This window comes from Ipomoea triloba, chromosome 3 (assembly GCF_003576645.1).
Source record: "Ipomoea triloba cultivar NCNSP0323 chromosome 3, ASM357664v1".
Lineage (NCBI taxonomy): Eukaryota > Viridiplantae > Streptophyta > Magnoliopsida > Solanales > Convolvulaceae > Ipomoea > Ipomoea triloba.
In genome coordinates, this window is record NC_044918.1 from 30,678,153 (window position 1) to 30,698,204 (window position 20,052).

Here is a 20,052-nt window from a genome sequence, read left to right on the forward strand (position 1 = left end):
ATATATATATATATATATATATATATATATATATATATATATATATATATATATATATATATATATATATATATATATATATATATATATATATATATATATATATATATATATATATATATATATATATATATATATATATATAAGCAATAATCCTCAAAACCCTAAGTTAGTACTCGTTCCTCACTTCCTCTTCAGACTTCACGGCTCACGTAGTAACACTCTCACACCAGTCCGCCACTGGCCACGTGTCCGCAATCCGCACTCCGCCCGACTGACCACCGTTGTGACGTAGTCCGCAGCCACCACTCACTTGAACACCATTGAAGGTCGATGTAATTTTCGCCTGACTCGTTTGAGTCTTTTTGAAGTTTATAATTTATACATTGTAAATCTTCTTGTTTCAATTTCAATAGTCTTCTTTTAGTGATTTAGGGCTTTTATTTACTTATTTAGGCTTAGTAATAATTTTTACATTTTTCCACCTTATAGCTAGATTTAAGGTTCTTGAATTTTGGGGTATGCATGATATTGAGAAATCGGTATTAACATTTCATCTGCTACATAGTTCTAACTTCTAAGTTCTTATTAGTAAAATTCCAATTTACTAGAATGAAAATTCCAGAAGGACTGTCTGAAATTCCAATTTTGAATTTTTTTTTCCAGAATTGGAATTTCATTCCAGTAAATGGAATTGCATTCCAGTTCACTAGAATTTTTATTCCAGTTCTGAAATTTGTTTTTCATTACTGTTTTAAACTTTTAATAACTTTTGGTTTTTTCAAATATTAACTATGCAGATGGATGGTTCTTCATCTTGTCATCAAGAAAAATATTTCAAGTGACACTCCAAATGAATCAATTGAACAATCGGTCGAAAAAAAAAAGGTTCAAAAAGTGGATTTCCACCAAAACCAACTACTCCAAGGTCTTAGGTATGAATTTACTTTACTAGATTGGATGACAACAAGGATAAGTGTAGATGTAATTAATGTGATAAAGAATTTAAAAGTGTCCAACAACTAGTGGCACTAGTAGTTTGGAAGCACATAATCAAAGATATACTGCATTAAAGGACCATCTTGATAATGCAACTCAAAAAAATCTAACAGTACATGAAAGTGCAAGTGTTGTTAAAAGGTGGTAGTAGTAATCTTGTGGCGATTGGGTTTAATCAAGAAGGTTGTAGGAAGGACACTGTTAAGATGATTATTTTGGATGAATTGCCTTTTTGTTTTGTGGATGGAGATGGGTTTAAACAATTTTGTAGTGTTGTTTGTCCAAGATTTATTATCCCTTCAAAAAGAACAATCACAAGAGATGTAGTTGAATTGTATATGAAAGAAAAAGCTTTACTAAAGAGCATGATTAGTGAGTCAAGAGTTTCTTTAACTACTGATATATTGACTACAAGTACTACTACTGTCAGTTATATGGTTACCACTGCTCATTATATTGATGTGAACTGGCAGTTGCATAGAAAAATTATCAGTTTTAAACCAATTTCTGATCATAAAGGTGAAACAATTGTAAAAGAACTTGAGAATTGTTTGATTGATTGGGGTATCAACAAAGTTTTTACTATCACAGTTGACAACGCATATGCCGATGATAATGCAATTAGGCTTTTGAAAGTTAAACTGAAGTGCTGGAGAGAGGATCTATTGATATTGGGTGGAGAGTTTATGCATGTGCGTTATTGTGCACATAATTTGAATTTGATTGTGAAGGATGGTTTGTGAGCGGTGGATAGTAGTGTGGTTAGTGTTCGAAATGTTGTGAAGTATGTGAGATCATCCAATTCTAGATTTCAAGCATTTTGCATACGTGCAGAGCAAGATAATATAAATCCGAACCGTTTAAAACCGAATCGAACGATAATGTTAAACTGAATTGTTTATTTCTTTTAAAACCGAAACCGAAACCGAAAAAAACTGAATCGAAGACCGAAATGCCCACCCCTAGTTTTGAGCTAGGATCAGAGCATTTACTTTTTATTCTATTAACTGCTCAGCTTTTTTTTCGCTTCGAGATAAATGCTTTTTATGTAGCATTGTATACAAAAGATTAAAAATTGTGTATAAGAAAGTAACAAAAACACTTGACGTACTTTTTTCAAAAAAAATTCTCAATAATCAGTATGTTAAATTGTAACACAAATTTCAACAGTTTTTTTCGTTTTTTTCCTTCTTTTATTTTCTATCCTGTTAATAGAATAAATTACGGATGTATTACACAGTACTAAGTAACTCAGGATAATTATTAATGATTCAAAAATTATATATATTCTAGAATGGTAGAAATCGTAGAATCCATTATCTAAATAATCATTACATTACTCATTAGAGGATTATAGAGTTATAGCCACGTGTTGCCTGTGTGCAGAATTGCAAAGGGAAATAAAGACAGAAAAAATAGAATAATAGTTTACCAGGTGTAGGATACTAGGATCTAGCGGGAAGTGGCCCAAAGCAGCAATCAATGGTCGACCGTCGACGAAGATGCGGTGAAGAGGAATTTCGAAAAAAAAAATTGAAGAAAACCAATGGACATCGACGTTAAGATAATAAGATGTAATTAAGAAATTAGTGATTCTAAGTTATTTGATTATGTTTAGATTCGTAGTTTCTTTTAGTCCCAGGTAGGTTAGACTTCCATCTATTCTAAGTTTTTTGTTTTATATTATAATTATAACACTATTTATTAAAAAAGGATATATATATATATATATATATATATATATATATATTGATATGGATTAATTCTTCCATATACTTAGTCTACAAAGTATGCGGAGAAGATGTATGTAAAGTATAGTGTCAAATTCATAAATTGGCTCTCAATCCTCTTCTTTATTGATAGTTCTTGAGTCAATAGAAAGAAAGTAAAGAGCCTCTTGAGTCTTGTTTTTAGAGAGAGAGAGAAGAGGGGAGAAAAGTCGCGTAAAATAAATGACCAAGGCCTCTTTATACAAGCTTCATACTCGTATAATACATATAACATAAGTATATGATTCGTAGGGCGGTATACTCGGGGTATATTCCCTATCAAGTAACCGCTAGTCCGTGCAATAATATGAAACAATTACCAATCAATATGCAATAAACTTAAATCCTTCGTTTTGTGGTTTTTTTTTCTTCTTTTGTATTGATTGGTAATTGTTTCATATACTCCTTTATTGCAATGATTAAATACGTGCATTGAGCGGTGCAAACAGAATAATAATTTGAAATAGAAATCGTGTGAATGCATATAGAATAATAAATGCATAACAATAAATACGGCACTATTATATACATGTTGTGATGTTGATGTCCGTTGACATGTTAGTTCCTAACCGGTGTGTTGCAATATTGGATCAACAAATACATTGAGAAAGTAAGACAAAAGATAGGGAAGAAAAGGAGAGGCCAAATGTAGTTCTTTCATTTCAATCACGTCATCATCGTTATAGTGGTGTACAACACATATATATAATATGAAGGTAATAATGGATACAATAATGATAAGATTAATGACGGATCGTTATATCTGATACACTAATAATGTCCACTTAATATATATACATACATACATACATACATACATACATACATATATATATATATATATATATATATAGGCCTGATCAGATGCGAACAATCTCTTAGGTGCGGCTGTGTGGCCTGATTTTCACCATTAGATTCCATGATCTAAGACTTCATATTAATCCACCCAATAAAGGCGCTTGATCTTTGTTACGCGAACTGGAAGGATAATGTTGACAATTCACTACAATTTCAAAACCCAGCAACGAACAACGACGACGACGGAGACTTGAAGTCGATGAGCACTGAGCAACGAACACCAGACGAGCGTAGAAGGACTCCATCACCAGCAACGAACACTCAGTCTTGAACAAAATGCACAGGTCGACTATAACAGAGAAACGAGGATGGAGTAATTCGCAATAATTTGTGCATTATCAGCATTAATCTGGTTCATATTTGAGATAATATTGGTGTAATTCGCAATAGTATGTGTATTTGGTGTGTGGTGGTTAAGTGGTTTGTTTTAATATGAGAACTAGTCATTTTAGAGCATATAATGGTGTGTTTTAATACGTTTGTTGGTGCATTTGAATTGACTAGGTGTATTTGAGTATGGTGGGGAATGGTGTGTTTTAATTTGTCTAGTGGTGCATTTTATAACGTAGAATGGTGTGTTTTAATGCACATGGTGGCTGGTGAGTTTTACGAGAGTAGTTGCATTTGGTGTGTGGTGGTTAAGTGGTGTGTTTTAATCTGAGAATTGGTGTATTTTACAACGTAGAATGGTGTGTTTTAATACGTTTATTGGTGCATTTGAATTGGCTAGGTGTCTTTGGGTATGGTAGAGAATGGTGTGTTTTAATTTTTCTAGTAGTGCATTTTAATACAAATGTTGGTGAGTTTTACGAGAGTAGTTGAATCTGGTGTGTGGTGGTTAAGTGGTGTGTTTTAATATGAAAACTGGTGCATTTTAGTACGTAGAATGGTGTGTTTTAATGCGTTTGTTGGTGCATTCTGTACCCCTAACATTACATTCCCCCACTTATAATTACCATAAAGCCCCACTTAACTTACGCGAATTAAACTTCCTAAATCCTAATATATAACATCTACCGTCAGATCAACTCAATCCAACGGCATCTATTAGGCCACACGACCGCATGTACTGTGTAGGCCGCATATGAGCCATATTATATATATATATATATATATATATATATATATATATATATATAGTGTAACAAAACGACGTCACTTCTATTGGGCGGGAAAATGTTAAGTTGTGATTGGCCAAGACGTTATTGGCTTTATTATATAGAAGGATGTAGATATCTCAAATCCTCCTAATGTCACCCCTTATAACAAGTAATAATAAAGGTTCCATAAAAATAAATTTAAAATCTAAATTTAAATTCAAAATTCGAAAATTCAAAACAATGGTTACAATATTTGAAACGTCTAAATTCCAACTGAAACTTGTTTGCCACATGATTCTTGCCCACCATTTTTTCCCAAGTGGTCACTTTATTTATTCTCCAGCTAATGTGCTTATCTTATTCGTTCAGATCAATTCTTGTACCAAACAAAAATGTTTGGTCTACACCCTGTTACCTTTTTCTTTTTCTTTTTTTCTTTTTAAAATTTCGAAACTACTCATACTTCCTCTGTTTTTTTACAAAATATGGTCCTTATAAATATAAGAATATCTATAATATAACTCCATTATTCAAAATGTCATATAAAGAGTAAAATTTTACTATTCGTTTATTATCATGTCAGTATTTTTGAGGCATAAAAAGTATATATTAATTGCGTATAAATAAATGCTATTAAACAATAATATATAAAATTTTAATATAAAATAATGTTTTAAAGAGCTAGATGAGTAGATGGTGTAGGCTTAATTTTCAAAAAGAGAGAAAGAGTTGAATAAAAATAAGAGTCAAGTGTGCCATTAAACAAAATTTTAAAATGCAATTTTGTCATTTAAATATTTAAAAAAAAAAAAAAAGACTGTAATTGAACCATTCAACATTGTAAAATCAAGTAATTCACTCCAAGTAACATGAAGTAGCATGTTGCCAACCGAAAAATATTTTTAAACAAATTTTGAAAAAACAAGGTTCCCTGTGAAAGATCGGTCTCCAATCATAGACCAACACATTTGTGGAGTCGACTCCATGGATTTAGAGATGAAGGATCTCTAGAGATCCATGGTGATGATATTGTCTCCATAGATCTCTGGAGACCAATGGGATTAAAATGATAAAGACAGTTATTGCAGTTCACTTAACTTTTAAAGAAAAAAGAAAATTTTAAAGTTTTCTCTAAGCCCATGGAGACGACTCTTTTGTCTCCAAGTTTTTGGAGACAAAGGGTATGAAGGCAGCCATAGCGATTGCCTTCATCCGATCTCTTCATTCTTTTTAAGGTTTGAAGGATGAAGGCAACGTCTCAAAATCTAGGGTGGTAGAATGTTGGTCAGGAATTTTTTTTATTTTCAATTTTATTAGTTAGTAATATGTTAATTTAAAGATTCAGTTGTAATTTTTTAATTGAATGGTGTAATTACCGTTTAGCATTCTATTTGATGACCAATTCAACTCTTATTTCAAATAAATAGTCACTCTTTGTTAGATATAAATGTGTTCTAGCATAAACTTAACGGTAAAATGAAAAACTAATATCACAGATGTAGAAATAATAAAAGGATAAAGAACGAAGAGAGAGACTTATATGATTTGCCTTGTGTATATAAGACATCTATTTGATAAACTAAATTTGAACCACAAATCCACTTGATTAATATAGTATACCGAAAATCTTACTCTTTCCATATGCATTTTCATGTAAGATCATTTGGTGACATTAAAAATACTCCGTAATATTATAAGTTTCCGATGTTAAAACACCCGAAGATAGAAAACAGAGGAGAGCAAAGCAAAACAGAGTAAAAAAAGAGCCAGATTTTAGAGTTTAATAATCTAGAAGTCATCAGGGTCATAGCCAAGGTCTTCTTCCACCTTCTCTGCAGCCTCATCGGCGACGTGGTCCTCCAGGGCATCAAACCCTTCAGCCAACGCTAGTCCACCCAAAGCCCCCGCCACCGCACCCACCGCCAATCCCGTCCCCATCCCCCCAAATTTGCTCTTCTTCTTCTCCTCGTACGCGTACCCAGGCTGACCGTACCCGCCCTGCTGCCCGTAGCCGACCTGCTGGCCATACGCAGCGGGCTGTTGGTACCCGTAGCTGGGCTGCCCGTACGGCTGAGGCGGCGGAGGAGCGCCGTAAGGATAGCCGGATGGAGGAGCCCCGTACGGGTTGCCGTACGGCGCGGCAGGCGGGTAGTCCCCGCGGGTCGCGGGCGGGGGGACGCCGTAGGGCGGGGCGTAGTACGGGTCGCGGGATTGGTACCGGGGCTCGCGCACGCTGACCTTGACTTCCAGCTTCCCGTGGGGTCGGCCGGATGGGCGCTTCAGCTCCAGCTTCCGGTCGACCTGGGCGCCGAGCCCGGCGTCATCCACGACGTCGCGGAGGCGGATCTTGGCGGAGCCGATGAGTGGCTTCACGTCCTCGCCCGCGTGGGCGTGGACGATGTCGATGTACAGCGTGGCGTCCTCGATGTTATAAGATTCGAGAGGAATCACGAGGGTTTCATCCCAGTAAGGATTGGTGTCGCCCTCCTCGTCTACCCTGGTGGAGCACTTGGCCTTGGGGTCGACCCACACCACGGCGTAGGGCTTCACCGGGCCGTAACGCCAGTTCACGTTCTTCAAGTCCTTGGCAGATATGATCTTCACTTCCACCTCGTATCGCGATCCCATTCCAACGGTTTCCGGCGAATAAATGATGATAAGAGTAAAAAAGGCTTGTCTCGAATAATCTTCCAATTGGTGATTGGTCTATTTATAGCATCACTTCGAATCTTTCCAAATTACCCTTCAACCCCAACGAATTTACGAACATGACACGCTATTGGTTTTCTCAGTAAACTTCCAACGTTGCCCCTTGTCATTCTTGTGGGCATTTGAAAGTTTGAAATTTAAAAGGTGAGAAAATTATTCTCATTTTTTGTGTAATTTTTTACCTAGGAACGTTTCGAGTTAATCAGAATTACATTTTATGATTTTAAGAAAGTAAATCCCACTTAAAAGAGGTAATTTATTAAATTTTTGGTTATTTGTTATATTTTAATGTTTATTTATTGCAAAGATATTTTAGAAATTATAAAAGTTTATAGAAAAGTTTAAACGAATCAAATATGTTAATTAACTTTCCAAGTAATTTAATTGTTATGTTTTCAAGAAACACCCATGTTAATTAATTTTTTCTGTAAAGTTATTTGCATTAAACATATTCCTTGAAAATATTTTCCCGAAAATTCTATTGATGCTAAAGTACCAAATGCCTCTTTGTGTGAAAACTTTCGTATATTTATGAGAAAAATTGTACTTTTCATTCCTAAGTTATAGAGTAATTAATTGTTAGATTCGTCCATACTTATTGATCGTATCCAATTTTCATACGTTACAAATTTTGTCTTTTTTTCTAACAGATTGTGCTAACTTCTCATCCTTAATCTATAATTAACGTTGCAAACTTCATCCCTAATGTTTTGCTAGAAAAAAAAAAAGACGAAATATGAATGTCAGTTATAGTTTAGAGATGAAAAGTGAGCACAACTAAAAATTAGGGACGAATTCAATAATTAGCTTATAATTTAGGGGTGCGCACAAGCTTAATTCACTGGTTCAGTAGACAGTATTTCGGGTAAGAGATTAAGGTTCGAAACTTAACATCGACAGTGTGGATTGTGCTCAAAGTGGACAAATTCCTTACGCGCACCAGCATTTGATCATGTCTGCTAAGCCATTAAGTTACCGTAATTTACATCTACCTTAATGTTCTGTCAGGTGAGAGTGTAGAGCTTCTTAGAACTGGGGATTCAATCTTCGGGATAAGCTCATCATTTAGGCTCTTATTTAATACTATAGGCAAAATGGAGGGTACAGTTCGACCACAAATACTAAATCCAGTCCGATTTGGCAATGCAATGAGTGATGCCTTGCTTAGCCATTAAGACTCCAACTATATATTTACAAAATGTGACAAACTAGAAACTTCAAGTTTTTGCTCGAAGTAATCTTTTTATAACTAATAGGACTTTTTTCATTTGTTAATTAATTATCTCTGGTTATATCACCGTACCGACTATAATTCATATTTTTATAAAAAAATTTGTCTAAGTTAGAAAAGAAAAATTGTTTAGAACCTTCTAATGCCATTTAATAACAATTATTTTCCTGCAATTATTATTTTCTTGAAACAAGGAATTTTTAAATTGTTTAACTTGATGTTTTCTATACCCATATATTATTCAAATTGATTGATCATATTATAATAATTTTCAAAAATAATTAGAGTATTATATTAAAATTAAACAACATGATATTTTAAATAGATCCTAACTTTTTCAAATTCACCATATTGCACGTAAGTTAATAAAGTAAATTAAAATTAATTCAATAATTTATTTTCCCCTTTTTGGTAATAAAAAATATTATATTAAAATTGGACCACATAATTTCCTTCTATGGCAGATTGTGAAATATTAGAATCTAGTTTCATTTAGTTTATTTCTTTGTGTAAGTCTAATAATAATAATAATAATAATGCTCAAATAGGTCACCGAACCACACTCGAAAATGTAATTGGGTAATTTAACTAAAAAAAATTACAATTGAATCCTTAAACTGTCCAAAAACATGCAATCAAATCAAAATTAACATATTCTCTCAAACCAAAGTAAATTACAATTGATTAAAATTTAATACACAGTAAATGATAAATGATATTTTAGTGCTTGTATAACCAAATGAAAGTGGTGTACTCGATTAAAAATTTGTATATACTTTTACAAACTTTAAAAGTTTAGAGGTATTCAATTCAAATTATTTAAAAGTCAGATGGTATTCGATTCATACTTTAAAAAAATCAAATTTGGATAGTATTTCATTTAGATTTTGAGAGAATCTTTAATAAGTGATATTCAATTCAAAAAAAATATTTGATATATCAAAAACTTTTTTTGAAATAAAATTATAATATAAGTATTAATAGACGTCAATAAAATATAGCAAGAGTGTGTTTTTATTTTTTTATTTTTTTTGAGAAAAACCAAATCAATTACTCATTGCTAGAATACAGTGACGGGGTGAACCAATCCAAATGTTAAGATCAGTGTTTGCATGTGCAGCCCGAGCTAATGTATGAGCCTACACATTTTCTAATCGGTTAACATGACTAATGGCATATGCCTAAAAATTAGACAATATTCTAAGACTATCCCTAACAACAAAATTAGCATATGATCGATCCGAGGGAAGGTCGGTAATAAAGAGCCGGCACACTTGTTGACAATTTGATCAGACACATATTTTCTACCACCTCTCGCTCTTCAGCCAAGATAATGCTTCCTTTATTGCGAGAGCTTCTGCAAGATGAGGATCCTCCAGTGGTCTTAGTAAGAGTGTATTTAATTTAGAATTTTAATGATATATGTAGACTTTTCAAAATAAAAAAGTCAATGAAAGTTATTAAAAATTCATAATGTGATATAAAGTTTTATAAACTCTTATAAAATCTACAAAAACTTGAACATATACTACAAGAGTTATTTAAAATAAATAAAAAATCTATAGAAGTCTATCATTTAAAAAGTACACAAAAATTCATAAATTTTTTTATTGAATACACAATTTAATTATGTTTTTGCCAAAATTTCATTTTCGTTTATCTTTTATATATTATATTAAAAAGAAATTTGCTAAGTATTAAAATAAATTGACTATGCTTTTTTAAATGTTAATAAATTGATACCATAGTACAATGGTAAAACTTTTAGTTTATTATGTAAATAATTTAATTTGAATTCAATTTTTATTAGTAGTAATATATATGCTGTAGTTCTTCACATGATGACAATACAAAAAAAGTGAGATACATTTAGGAAAAATAAACTTATGAGATGACAATTAATTACATTAATACAGTTTGATTAATTTTCATATTATTATTTTTTAAAAAAATACATTTTTAGTTATTCGGGAATGTGTACATAACTAGTCATTCAGGTACGGTCCTTAATTGTAGGGGTGGGCATTTCGATTCGGGTTATCTGAATTGAGCCGAACAATTAGGTTTTAGTTTATTATTAAAAATCGATCGATTCTAATTTTATAAACCTAATAGTTTCGGTTCGGTTCAGTTAAAAACCGAATCAAACCGAAAAATTGATTGTTTTTTTAATACACACACACTAAATCCCCAATTTGCTAACTCAAATTTATACAATTGTTCTTTGTTTTCAGTTTTTCTTTGTGAGTTTGTGACGTTGCTATTGGAAAGTATGCGCAGGTGAAGATGTAGGTTCAATTTAGACTTATTTTAATTTAAGAAATTTGAAATATGCATTGTAGACTTGTTGTTTACGTTTTTCAAATATAAATTATTAGTGAAAGTAAATAAATAGTTATATGTACAAGAGAACTAAAGAATGTTTGAGCTTTCAAACTGAACATAAATCCGAGTCAAAATCGAATTATATATGTCAAACTGAACCCAAAATCAAACCGAACTACAATTTGAACTTGAGTGGTTTCATTTTTTCAAAATAAAAAAATGGAAACCAAATCGAACCAAAAATTGAAATGTCCACCCCTACTTAATTGTTTACTTTGAAAATTATATAGCTTTCAATTGTGTTATAGTATTGCGTTTCTAGTCTTTAATGTTGTATTTTTATTAAAAGTGCAATATTGTAACACACTTGAGAAGTATATTTATAAGGCATAAATTTGTGAGAAAGTCTTTCACAAATCCTTGTCTGAGACGGGTTAGATCATGATGAAAATGTAATACTTATACTGAAAAATATAATACTAATATGAAATAAAATGTTGGTTATTACTTATAAGGGAAATTGTAATACTTTTGAAAAAAATGTAATATTTTTACATTTTGATTTAAAAGTGTTATATTTTCCTCAAAAGTATTGTATTTTTTTTATAAGTAACAAACACTTTATATTCTTTATTAGCAATTGTTATACCCTGCACCACGGTGTACATAGCAATGTGCACCACGAACGTAAAACGACGTCGTTTCGATGTTAGTGGACGCGGACGCGAATAACTCCAGAGAATTCATTATCTATAATACACATAATCATTATCTAGAATACACAGAACGTTTGCCTAGAATACACAGAATGTTTGCCCAGAATACACAGAATATTGACACAAAATACACAGAATTCATCCTCCTAACATTCGAATGCACAAACACATCACAACATGTGTTAATAACATGAATACAGTCAATACACAGAATATTAACACAAAATACACAAAATTCATCCTCCTAAACATTCAAATGCACAAACACATCACAACATGTGTTACTAACATGAATACACAAAACGATTGCCTAGAATACACAGAACGGTTGCCTAGAATACACAGAATGATTGCCTGGAATACACAGAATATTAACATAAATACAGACACCGGCCGAACCGGGAAACATGATTTCCAAAAAAACGGACGGTTAGTTTACAATGCTCAAAACGACGTCGTTTACGTACGCGTGGTGCACAGTATAATTTGCCCTTTATTAGTATTCCAAATTTCATTTTGACCCGGTCCGTCTCACAGATAAGAATTTGTAATACGGTATCACAAGAGAATCACTTTATTTATAAAATTAAATAATTAAAAAATAAAAATAACTAATTGCGTAAATCTTAAAGGTTAAAAGTGTAATTTTAATATTATTTTAAATTGAAATGTATTGTAGCACAAAGGTGACAACTGAGAAAGGGTAATGTTGTGAATAGGGTTAACGAGGTTGTCCCATCTAGGGAAGGCATATTCTGGGAATACAAGTCAACTTCAAGCTACGCGGTACACACACGAGATGGAAGTCTCGGCTCTTGTCATGACTCATGACACTGCCCCCTCACCCAACTTACCACGCCATTTTTGTATTTTGTATTTTTAATCCAATATATGTTTTGTGTAATTTCTATATATATATATATCTTATTAGAGATTATCGAAATTTTGATCAACGCAATGTACAAACTTTGATTTCCCAGCAAAACCGACAACAATAAATTGACGACATTAACAACCTTTGTTGAGCTTTTCTAGCACGGCTTCTCTACTGTAACGAGCAGACGTGCCGTCGTGCACCTTCGTTTACTCAAACATGCAACGTAACGAGGAAGGCACACTAGTCATTTGTACCAGAAGACTTATTAAATGTCACATCACCAAGTCAAGTAAAAAATGAACAAGTCTTTTAATCAAGGAAAATATTATGTCAACGCTTTGCTCAATTAATATTATACGTGCTCTTTTTTTTTTTGAACAAGTATTATACGTGCTCTTAGTTTTTATTTTTTATTCTATGTTTATGTGATATGTTTTGACTCATACAAAAAAAAGGGAGTATGAGACATTTGGTTGGAGTATTGGAATATGAATCAAATACACGAAAATGGCGCGGCTACCACATTGTATCGCGTTGTTGATGTCACGCGGGTCCCATCACAAGAATCGATTTCTCACATTTTTTATGTAAATGTAGGTAGCACAGTTGAGGCGGTATGACACTATTTTGCTAGGATACTTGGTCTTCAACTTTGTCATAATGATCTTCAAACTCCTTTTACAAGTTAAAGGCGGGTGTATTGAGTTTACAATTGCTTGCTTTTCTTACTTGCAAGTTGCCTTACTTGATCATTTAGGAGCTATGGAAGCACATGAATGAGTGTATGCATAGTTGAGGGTCACCGAGCGTCCCTAGGGTGATATTTGGTGTGTTTAAGTCGGTAGCGGAATGCATCTTGCAACGATAGCCAATAAAGCACATCTTGCCTTCGAGTTAGCCCCTCATTCTTGCTTATTTCGATAATCATCTCCTGATGCAGGTGGTTCAGTGGTCGCTTCCTCCGACTGGATCTCTAAAGGTAAATATCTGTCTTGGTGCCTAATTAGAGGTGGCTTTTGTTATGGGGTTGCCCACTCGGGGTTTGTAGATGGTATTCGGAACCTCTTTCAAGTCCTCTTTGCATGTCTTGGTGTCTGTTTGGATACATTAGATCTATCTTTGTAGAGACCTCGGTGTTGGAGTTTCGAGACTACTTTGACTTTTCCTCTCGCACTCTTTGGTATTTGGACACTAAGGTTTCACGTCTTATGTTCCCTGTCTCTTGTGCTTCCTTGAGTGCTCAGGTTTGTTCACCTGAGGCTAATCTGCATCTTTTTACTTTGGCTGGGTAGGTGTCGAAGATGGACAAATAATTTATTTTTAGCACTTTGATTGACCTGCTTCCACATGCTCATATTTGCATTTGAATTATCTCGAGAACTATAGTTATGTTGCTGAATTTTTGGAAGACTTAGGGTATTTTTGGGATTGTTTGGCAGGCAGTGTTTGTAGGCGTGGTTGCATTCGTGACTAGCCTATGATTGCAATATTGGTAGCATGCTGTGTATTATATTTTTGCATCTCACTTCAGTTTTGTGTATAAGGGTGTTAATGTAAGTTGACCCGCCCCATCACGGGTTGTAATTTGTGTGGGCCTTTGAGGGTCGGTCTGCTAGCTAACTTAAAGAATTTAAAACAAATATGAGTTAATATCCGATTTGGTCCATCGACTATTAAGATTTCAACACTTTGATCATCGACTTCTAAACTTCTTAATTTCATCTCCAACTATGCAATTGTTAACCAAAATGTTAATAAAATATAATTCCAATTGTTGCGACTTAGTTGAGTTTAGCTCATGCTCAATTCGAAACATGGCGTTGTGACTTACCATGGAAGAATATAGTTAAATTGTTAATGTCCACATACTAATCACAAACTGATTTTAAGTATGATATGACAACCATATAATCAAAGAATTCCATAGTTAAGCGTGTTTGACTTACATCAATTACAAGATGGGGTAACCCACTGGGAAGTAAGTATAACGCAAAGATTACGGCAAACGTGTTTGACTTACATCAATTACAAGATGGGGTAACTCGTATAATGCAAAGATTAAGGCAAGTGTTGGGAGGAGAACTTCGTGATTAAGCGTGATTGTTGAATGACCCCCAAAATATATAAAACAATACTAACGAAGAACAAAAGTAATACAAATCTTAGTTGTTTATTGATGTGCTTACAATATTGATAAAATGAACATTTTGTATTGTGAAAATGAACCTCTAATATTCTCTTAATGAACCTACTTCAAGTTCATTTGTATTATATTGTAGTTTTCTTTTTTGAAAATCATATTATATTTATATTGTAGTTGAATGCATTATTATTGCAAATATGAACATTCAGTATTGTAAAAATGAACTATTAATATTGTGAAAGTAAACCTGCAATTTTTCATTAATTAATTTATGTGAGATCTATCATTATAATGTAGTTGCATACATGCATTACAATTGTAAAAATGAACCTACATTATTTTGAAATGAACTTATAGTATTGTAAAAATGAACATACAATATTTTGAAAATGAACATGACATATCTTGGAAATGAACCTAGCATAGTGACTTAATATAATTGTATGGTAATTTAAAACATTAATGTAGGTATACCAATATGAGTATCATTTGAAATATATTAATTAGAGTTTTTTAATATATATATATTAATTTTATTTTTACAAAAAAAAAATGAAGTTGAAAAAAAATAACTTATTCACAGTGGGGACTATAATTCATGGTAAACAATCATCGAGATTTAAAATGATTTAAGAACATATAGCCACATAGGCCTACTTTTTGGGCATATAACGAAATATGGTGGGCTCGTTAATTAAACCTAACGGCCCAATATCATCTCCAGACAGTTACAAAACCCTAAACCCTAAATTTCACCATTATATATCACCACAACTCCTCTGTTCGTCCGAGTGAACGTTGTCCGGTCTCCCCTCGCAAAACCCTAGTTTTTGCCAAAAATCCTTCTAACTCAGCAACAGCTATGGTTGCCAGAGGTAATTCTATCGTTACATTGCTACAAGTGATAAATTTGTTCCTATTGAGTTGTCTTACGTTACTGTTGTTCTGTATTTGCAGGTCGTGGAGGTGGCGGTGGTGGTTTTAGGGGTGGCCGAGGAGATGGAGGGAGAGGCGGAAGAGGAGGTAGAGGAGGACCGGGCGGAGGAAGAGGTGGTGGGAGTGCCATGAAGTTCGGCGGAGGAAGAGGCGGCGGAAGAGGTGGTGGAAGAGGTGGTGGAAGAGGTGGAGGAAGGGGACGTGGAGGAATGAAGGGTGGTAGTAAGGTTGTGGTGGAGCCTCATAGACATGAGGGAGTGTTCATTGCCAAGGGTAAAGAGGATGCTCTTGTAACTAAGAATATGGTCCCTGGTGAATCTGTCTACAACGAGAAGAGGATTGCTGTTCAGGTAGAATATTGTTTTTGAAATCATTGAGTTAGTTATTTATTTTAGTGAAATCTTTATTGTTTTTCTCAATAGCTGTTCTATTGGTCATGGTCTTTCTAAATTGTATCAATGTTGGTTTTCTTCTCCTTAAACAATAAATTTCAAGTGCATTGACTATTGGATTCTAGAAACCAGTGAAGATGTTTTGTAAAAAAGGGTGTTTCAAATGAAACTTATATACTTTATATTGAAATTAAGTTAATAGGATTTCATAGAACTTCTCTGCCACTTCCTTTTTTTTTGAGTTAGGTTAGTCAAACTTCTGTATTCCTATACTTTTTCATTATCTACGCTTGTTTCTTTTCTTTGTCTTCACATTTGCTATGCCTTAATAGCCTTATTTCATGTTGGAATATTTTGACCAATTTTAAAGCTTGCTCTTTTAACATAGAACGAAGATGGAACCAAGGTTGAGTACAGAGTCTGGAATCCTTTCCGGTCCAAGTTGGCAGCTGCTATTCTTGGAGGTGTTGATGAAATTTGGATTGTAAGTTCTTCTGTTAATGTTATTTGGGTTTTCTTAATTTGAACTTTGATAATGATTTACACATTTGTTGACATATTAATCATAATTTGGTAATAATTTGTTTACCAGAAACCAGGTGCTCGAGTTCTCTATCTCGGAGCTGCTTCAGGAACAACAGTCTCTCATGTCTCTGACGTTGTTGGCCCTGTAAGTTTTAATGTGCTAAGTCTGGTGATTGTTCTAAATTCAATATTGTGTTGGAATATGCACTTATAGTATTTCTTTCTACAAATTTTTGTTAGACTGGGGTTGTCTATGCTGTGGAGTTTTCTCACAGAAGTGGTAGAGATTTGGTTAACATGGCAAAAAAGCGCACTAATGTTATACCCATCATTGAAGATGCCAGACATCCTGCAAAATACAGGATGTTGGTTGGTATGGTTGACGTGATATTTTCTGATGTTGCTCAACCTGATCAGGTTTTTCATGCCTCTCAATTCTGAATTTGGATTATTCCATCATTTTTCAGTTTCACTGCCTGTTTCCTTTCTGTACGTGTTAATACTCATTTACTTGCATGGTCAGCTGTATTCTCCATAGATAATCTTGGCTTCCATGGGCCAAAACATCTGTTATTGTTTGGTCTATGCTTTTATGTTAATTATTTGAGTCTAAACAGAAAATTTCTTTTAATTGATTGGTATTTTCTCAAGAATGTATTTTTCTGGCCCACTGAATTTCCAATTTTGAGTTGTGTTAGTTTTAGCACACTGAATTTCCACTTCTCAGTTAATTTAGTTTTAGAGTTTAGATATTATTGCATATTCATGTGTATGAATGTATGTGGCATTCTTATCATATCTGGAGTATATTTTGCATTAGTCTTTATTGCACAAGCAAATGATGAGTTTACTCGGATTCCCCTTCAAGACAGCTTGGGTGATGCAAAAACCGAGTTTCTGATGCACATTAATTTTTTGTTATTTTTATTATTGTTGATTGATTTCTTTGTAGGATTTTGGTTTGTGTTCTTAGGTTGATGTTCCAATGAGAACTCCTCCCGTGAGTACTTGTGACCTTATGCATAAATGCACACAATTTGTGTGTATTTATGTAGACTATTGTTTGCATTCATGTTGGTTTGTAGATTCTCATGGGATTAGGGATTCTCATTTGATCATTAATCTATGTTCTCATATATATGTATATAAAATTATTGTTAGTACATTCTAGTTACTTTTTGAGGATTTTGGTTTTTGTTTGTTTTTTTTTAATAAAATGATTGTTGTTACATTCAAGAATCAAGATGAATTCAACTCTATTATATTGATTTATAACTGCATGCATATGTAATGCTGAGATTCTTCTGTTGCACTAGTCATGTTATCTTCATAAAATCTGCATGAGAAGCTTGAATTGTGCATTTTTGATGATTGTGTTGTGCTGTGTTGTCTACAGGCAAGGATTTTAGCACTGAATGCCTCCTACTTCTTGAAATCAGAAGGTCATTTTGTGATATCCATCAAGGTTTGTGTCTGGCAAATCATCTTCTTACATTATTTCCAAATTGAGCAAATGGGTTAAGAATGAACGATTGTGTTATTAGGCAAACTGCATCGATTCAACTGTGCCGGCTGAAGCAGTATTTGCACAAGAGGTTAAGAAGCTGCAAGCGGAGCAATTCAAGCCGAGCGAGCAGGTGACTCTTGAACCATTTGAGCGAGACCATGCTTGTGTTGTTGGGGGTTACAGGATGCCCAAGAAGCAAAAGTCCGCTGCCTAGATTATGTGCTCTTTATTATCTTAACTGACGCCGCACCATATCAAACAGTTTTGAGTTGCCTTTCAGTGTTGTATTGTTATTACTATTAGGGGTTTCCACCCTTTTCTTATTATTCTCATTCGGCTTCCTTATTTCATTCACTAATTAAAATGAGAATTTAGTTGACAATTAGTTAATCTTACATCATAAGAGATGAGATGGATTGAAGAGAATGAAAAATGGTAGCGTTACTCTTAAAATAATGCGCGTAAATTACATAAAATTCTTACTTACGTATGACATAAATTTTTTGGATATACGCACTAGTCCCAATTTTTGCGTTTATAGTATTTTTTTAATTGGCAAAGAATGTAATCAATTTCTTTTATAAAATTATATGCAAATTTAAGTAGAACTGAGTTTTTGGATCATGCTAAAAAATAAGAGTTAAAATGGAATGCTTTCCGGAGTGACTTTAGCAGATTTCCATGCTAGGGGTAATCCTTTTACAGTTTTGCCTACTTTCTTGGCTTCCACAGATGCCTGCCACAAGAGACTTCACCTTGCTCTTCATCGGGTCGATTTGCCGATTTGGAATGGGATGTACATGGGAACCAAATATAGGAAGGTTTTGGGCGGGATACATGAAGAGGAAAAATTACATTGAAAAAGGCGTGTTTATAAGGGATAAGGGTCAAATAGACCTTCAAACTATACTTGAATTTTGGCCAACCTTGACGAACTTCTGGCAAAATTCTAGTGAATAAGTCAAACCATCAACAACCGGCGACCGTGATGGTTGCCGGTCGTGTTATGTGAGTAGGCGACTAGCCTTCTCTGGCAGTGGAAAAGGTGAACAAGTTGGTTAACAGGGATGGCGACCACGTCTGTGAACGTGTTTGTTAATGTTAGCGAACACGTTCACGAACGTGTTCGTCAACGTTTGCGAACACATTCACAAATGTGTTTGTTAATGTTCACGAATGGTCGAACACTAAACAAGCAAACACATGCACATGTTCATGATCATAATTTATCGGTGAACAAGAAATAGTCTATCTTCACCGAACCAAACAAACAACATAATGCCTATAACAAATTAGGCTAAACTAAAGTAATATCTTAAAATTAAAATAAATAAATAAATTACACTTAAATGAGGTTGTTCGTGAACCATCTTAAACGAACACGGAGCATGTCGTGAACACTTAAGTGAAAACTAAACGAGCATGTTCATGAACATTATAAAACAAACACTAACGAACACGTTCACGAGCTCTTAGCAAACGAGCATACAAATGCTCATACTTTGTTTGTTTATTAAATGAGCTCTAAAATGTGTTCATTTATGTTGATTTTAATAAACAAACATAGGCAAATGCTTACCAAACATGAACACAAGTAGTTTACTAAAATCAGCTTTGTTCGCTAACCCCCCCCCTACCTTCTTCTTTCTTTCTTTGTTTTTATTTTATTTTTCTTTTTTTCCCTTCTTTTTCTTATTATGACTCTATCTCCTAGTCACACTAGAATCCTTTCTCTTTGTATTATTATGAATATTCATTGTATTATTCCTTGTCTGACTAGGACTCTTTATATCCATATAGATAGTCCTTTCATGTATATTATATTATTCAATATTCAATAACAATTCATTCTTCTAGAATTATCATTCTTGTTAGATATATTGTTCTCATATAGTATCAGATCCATGGTTGTTGTCGATGACACTATGCCGCAACCAACCACCGATGGCTTAGTATCCTATTTTC

General features: G+C 33.7%; 2 protein-coding genes and 1 non-coding gene across 3 annotated transcripts; 2 read left to right on the plus strand and 1 right to left on the minus strand.

The window, feature by feature from the left end:
* Positions 1 to 6,270: 6,270 nt before the first annotated feature.
* Positions 6,271 to 7,412, minus strand: LOC116011831 (protein SRC2). The gene has a single exon (XM_031251248.1). The coding sequence runs from the start codon at positions 7,352 to 7,354 to the stop codon at positions 6,515 to 6,517; it is 840 nt and encodes a 279-aa protein (XP_031107108.1). The 5' UTR covers positions 7,355 to 7,412; the 3' UTR covers positions 6,271 to 6,514.
* An 8,096-nt stretch (positions 7,413 to 15,508) lies between these two features.
* On the plus strand, positions 15,509 to 18,469 carry LOC116011897 (mediator of RNA polymerase II transcription subunit 36a-like). The gene is made up of 7 exons (XM_031251324.1): positions 15,509 to 15,602; positions 15,685 to 16,013; positions 16,444 to 16,539; positions 16,648 to 16,725; positions 16,821 to 16,997; positions 17,977 to 18,045; positions 18,125 to 18,469. The coding sequence occupies exons 1-7, from the start codon at positions 15,590 to 15,592 to the stop codon at positions 18,299 to 18,301; spliced, it is 939 nt and encodes a 312-aa protein (XP_031107184.1). The 5' UTR covers positions 15,509 to 15,589; the 3' UTR covers positions 18,302 to 18,469.
* LOC116014561 lies at positions 17,413 to 17,485 on the plus strand. The gene has a single exon (XR_004097429.1). It is a non-coding gene; the product is annotated as a small nucleolar RNA snoR60 (small nucleolar RNA).
* Positions 18,470 to 20,052: the final 1,583 nt, after the last annotated feature.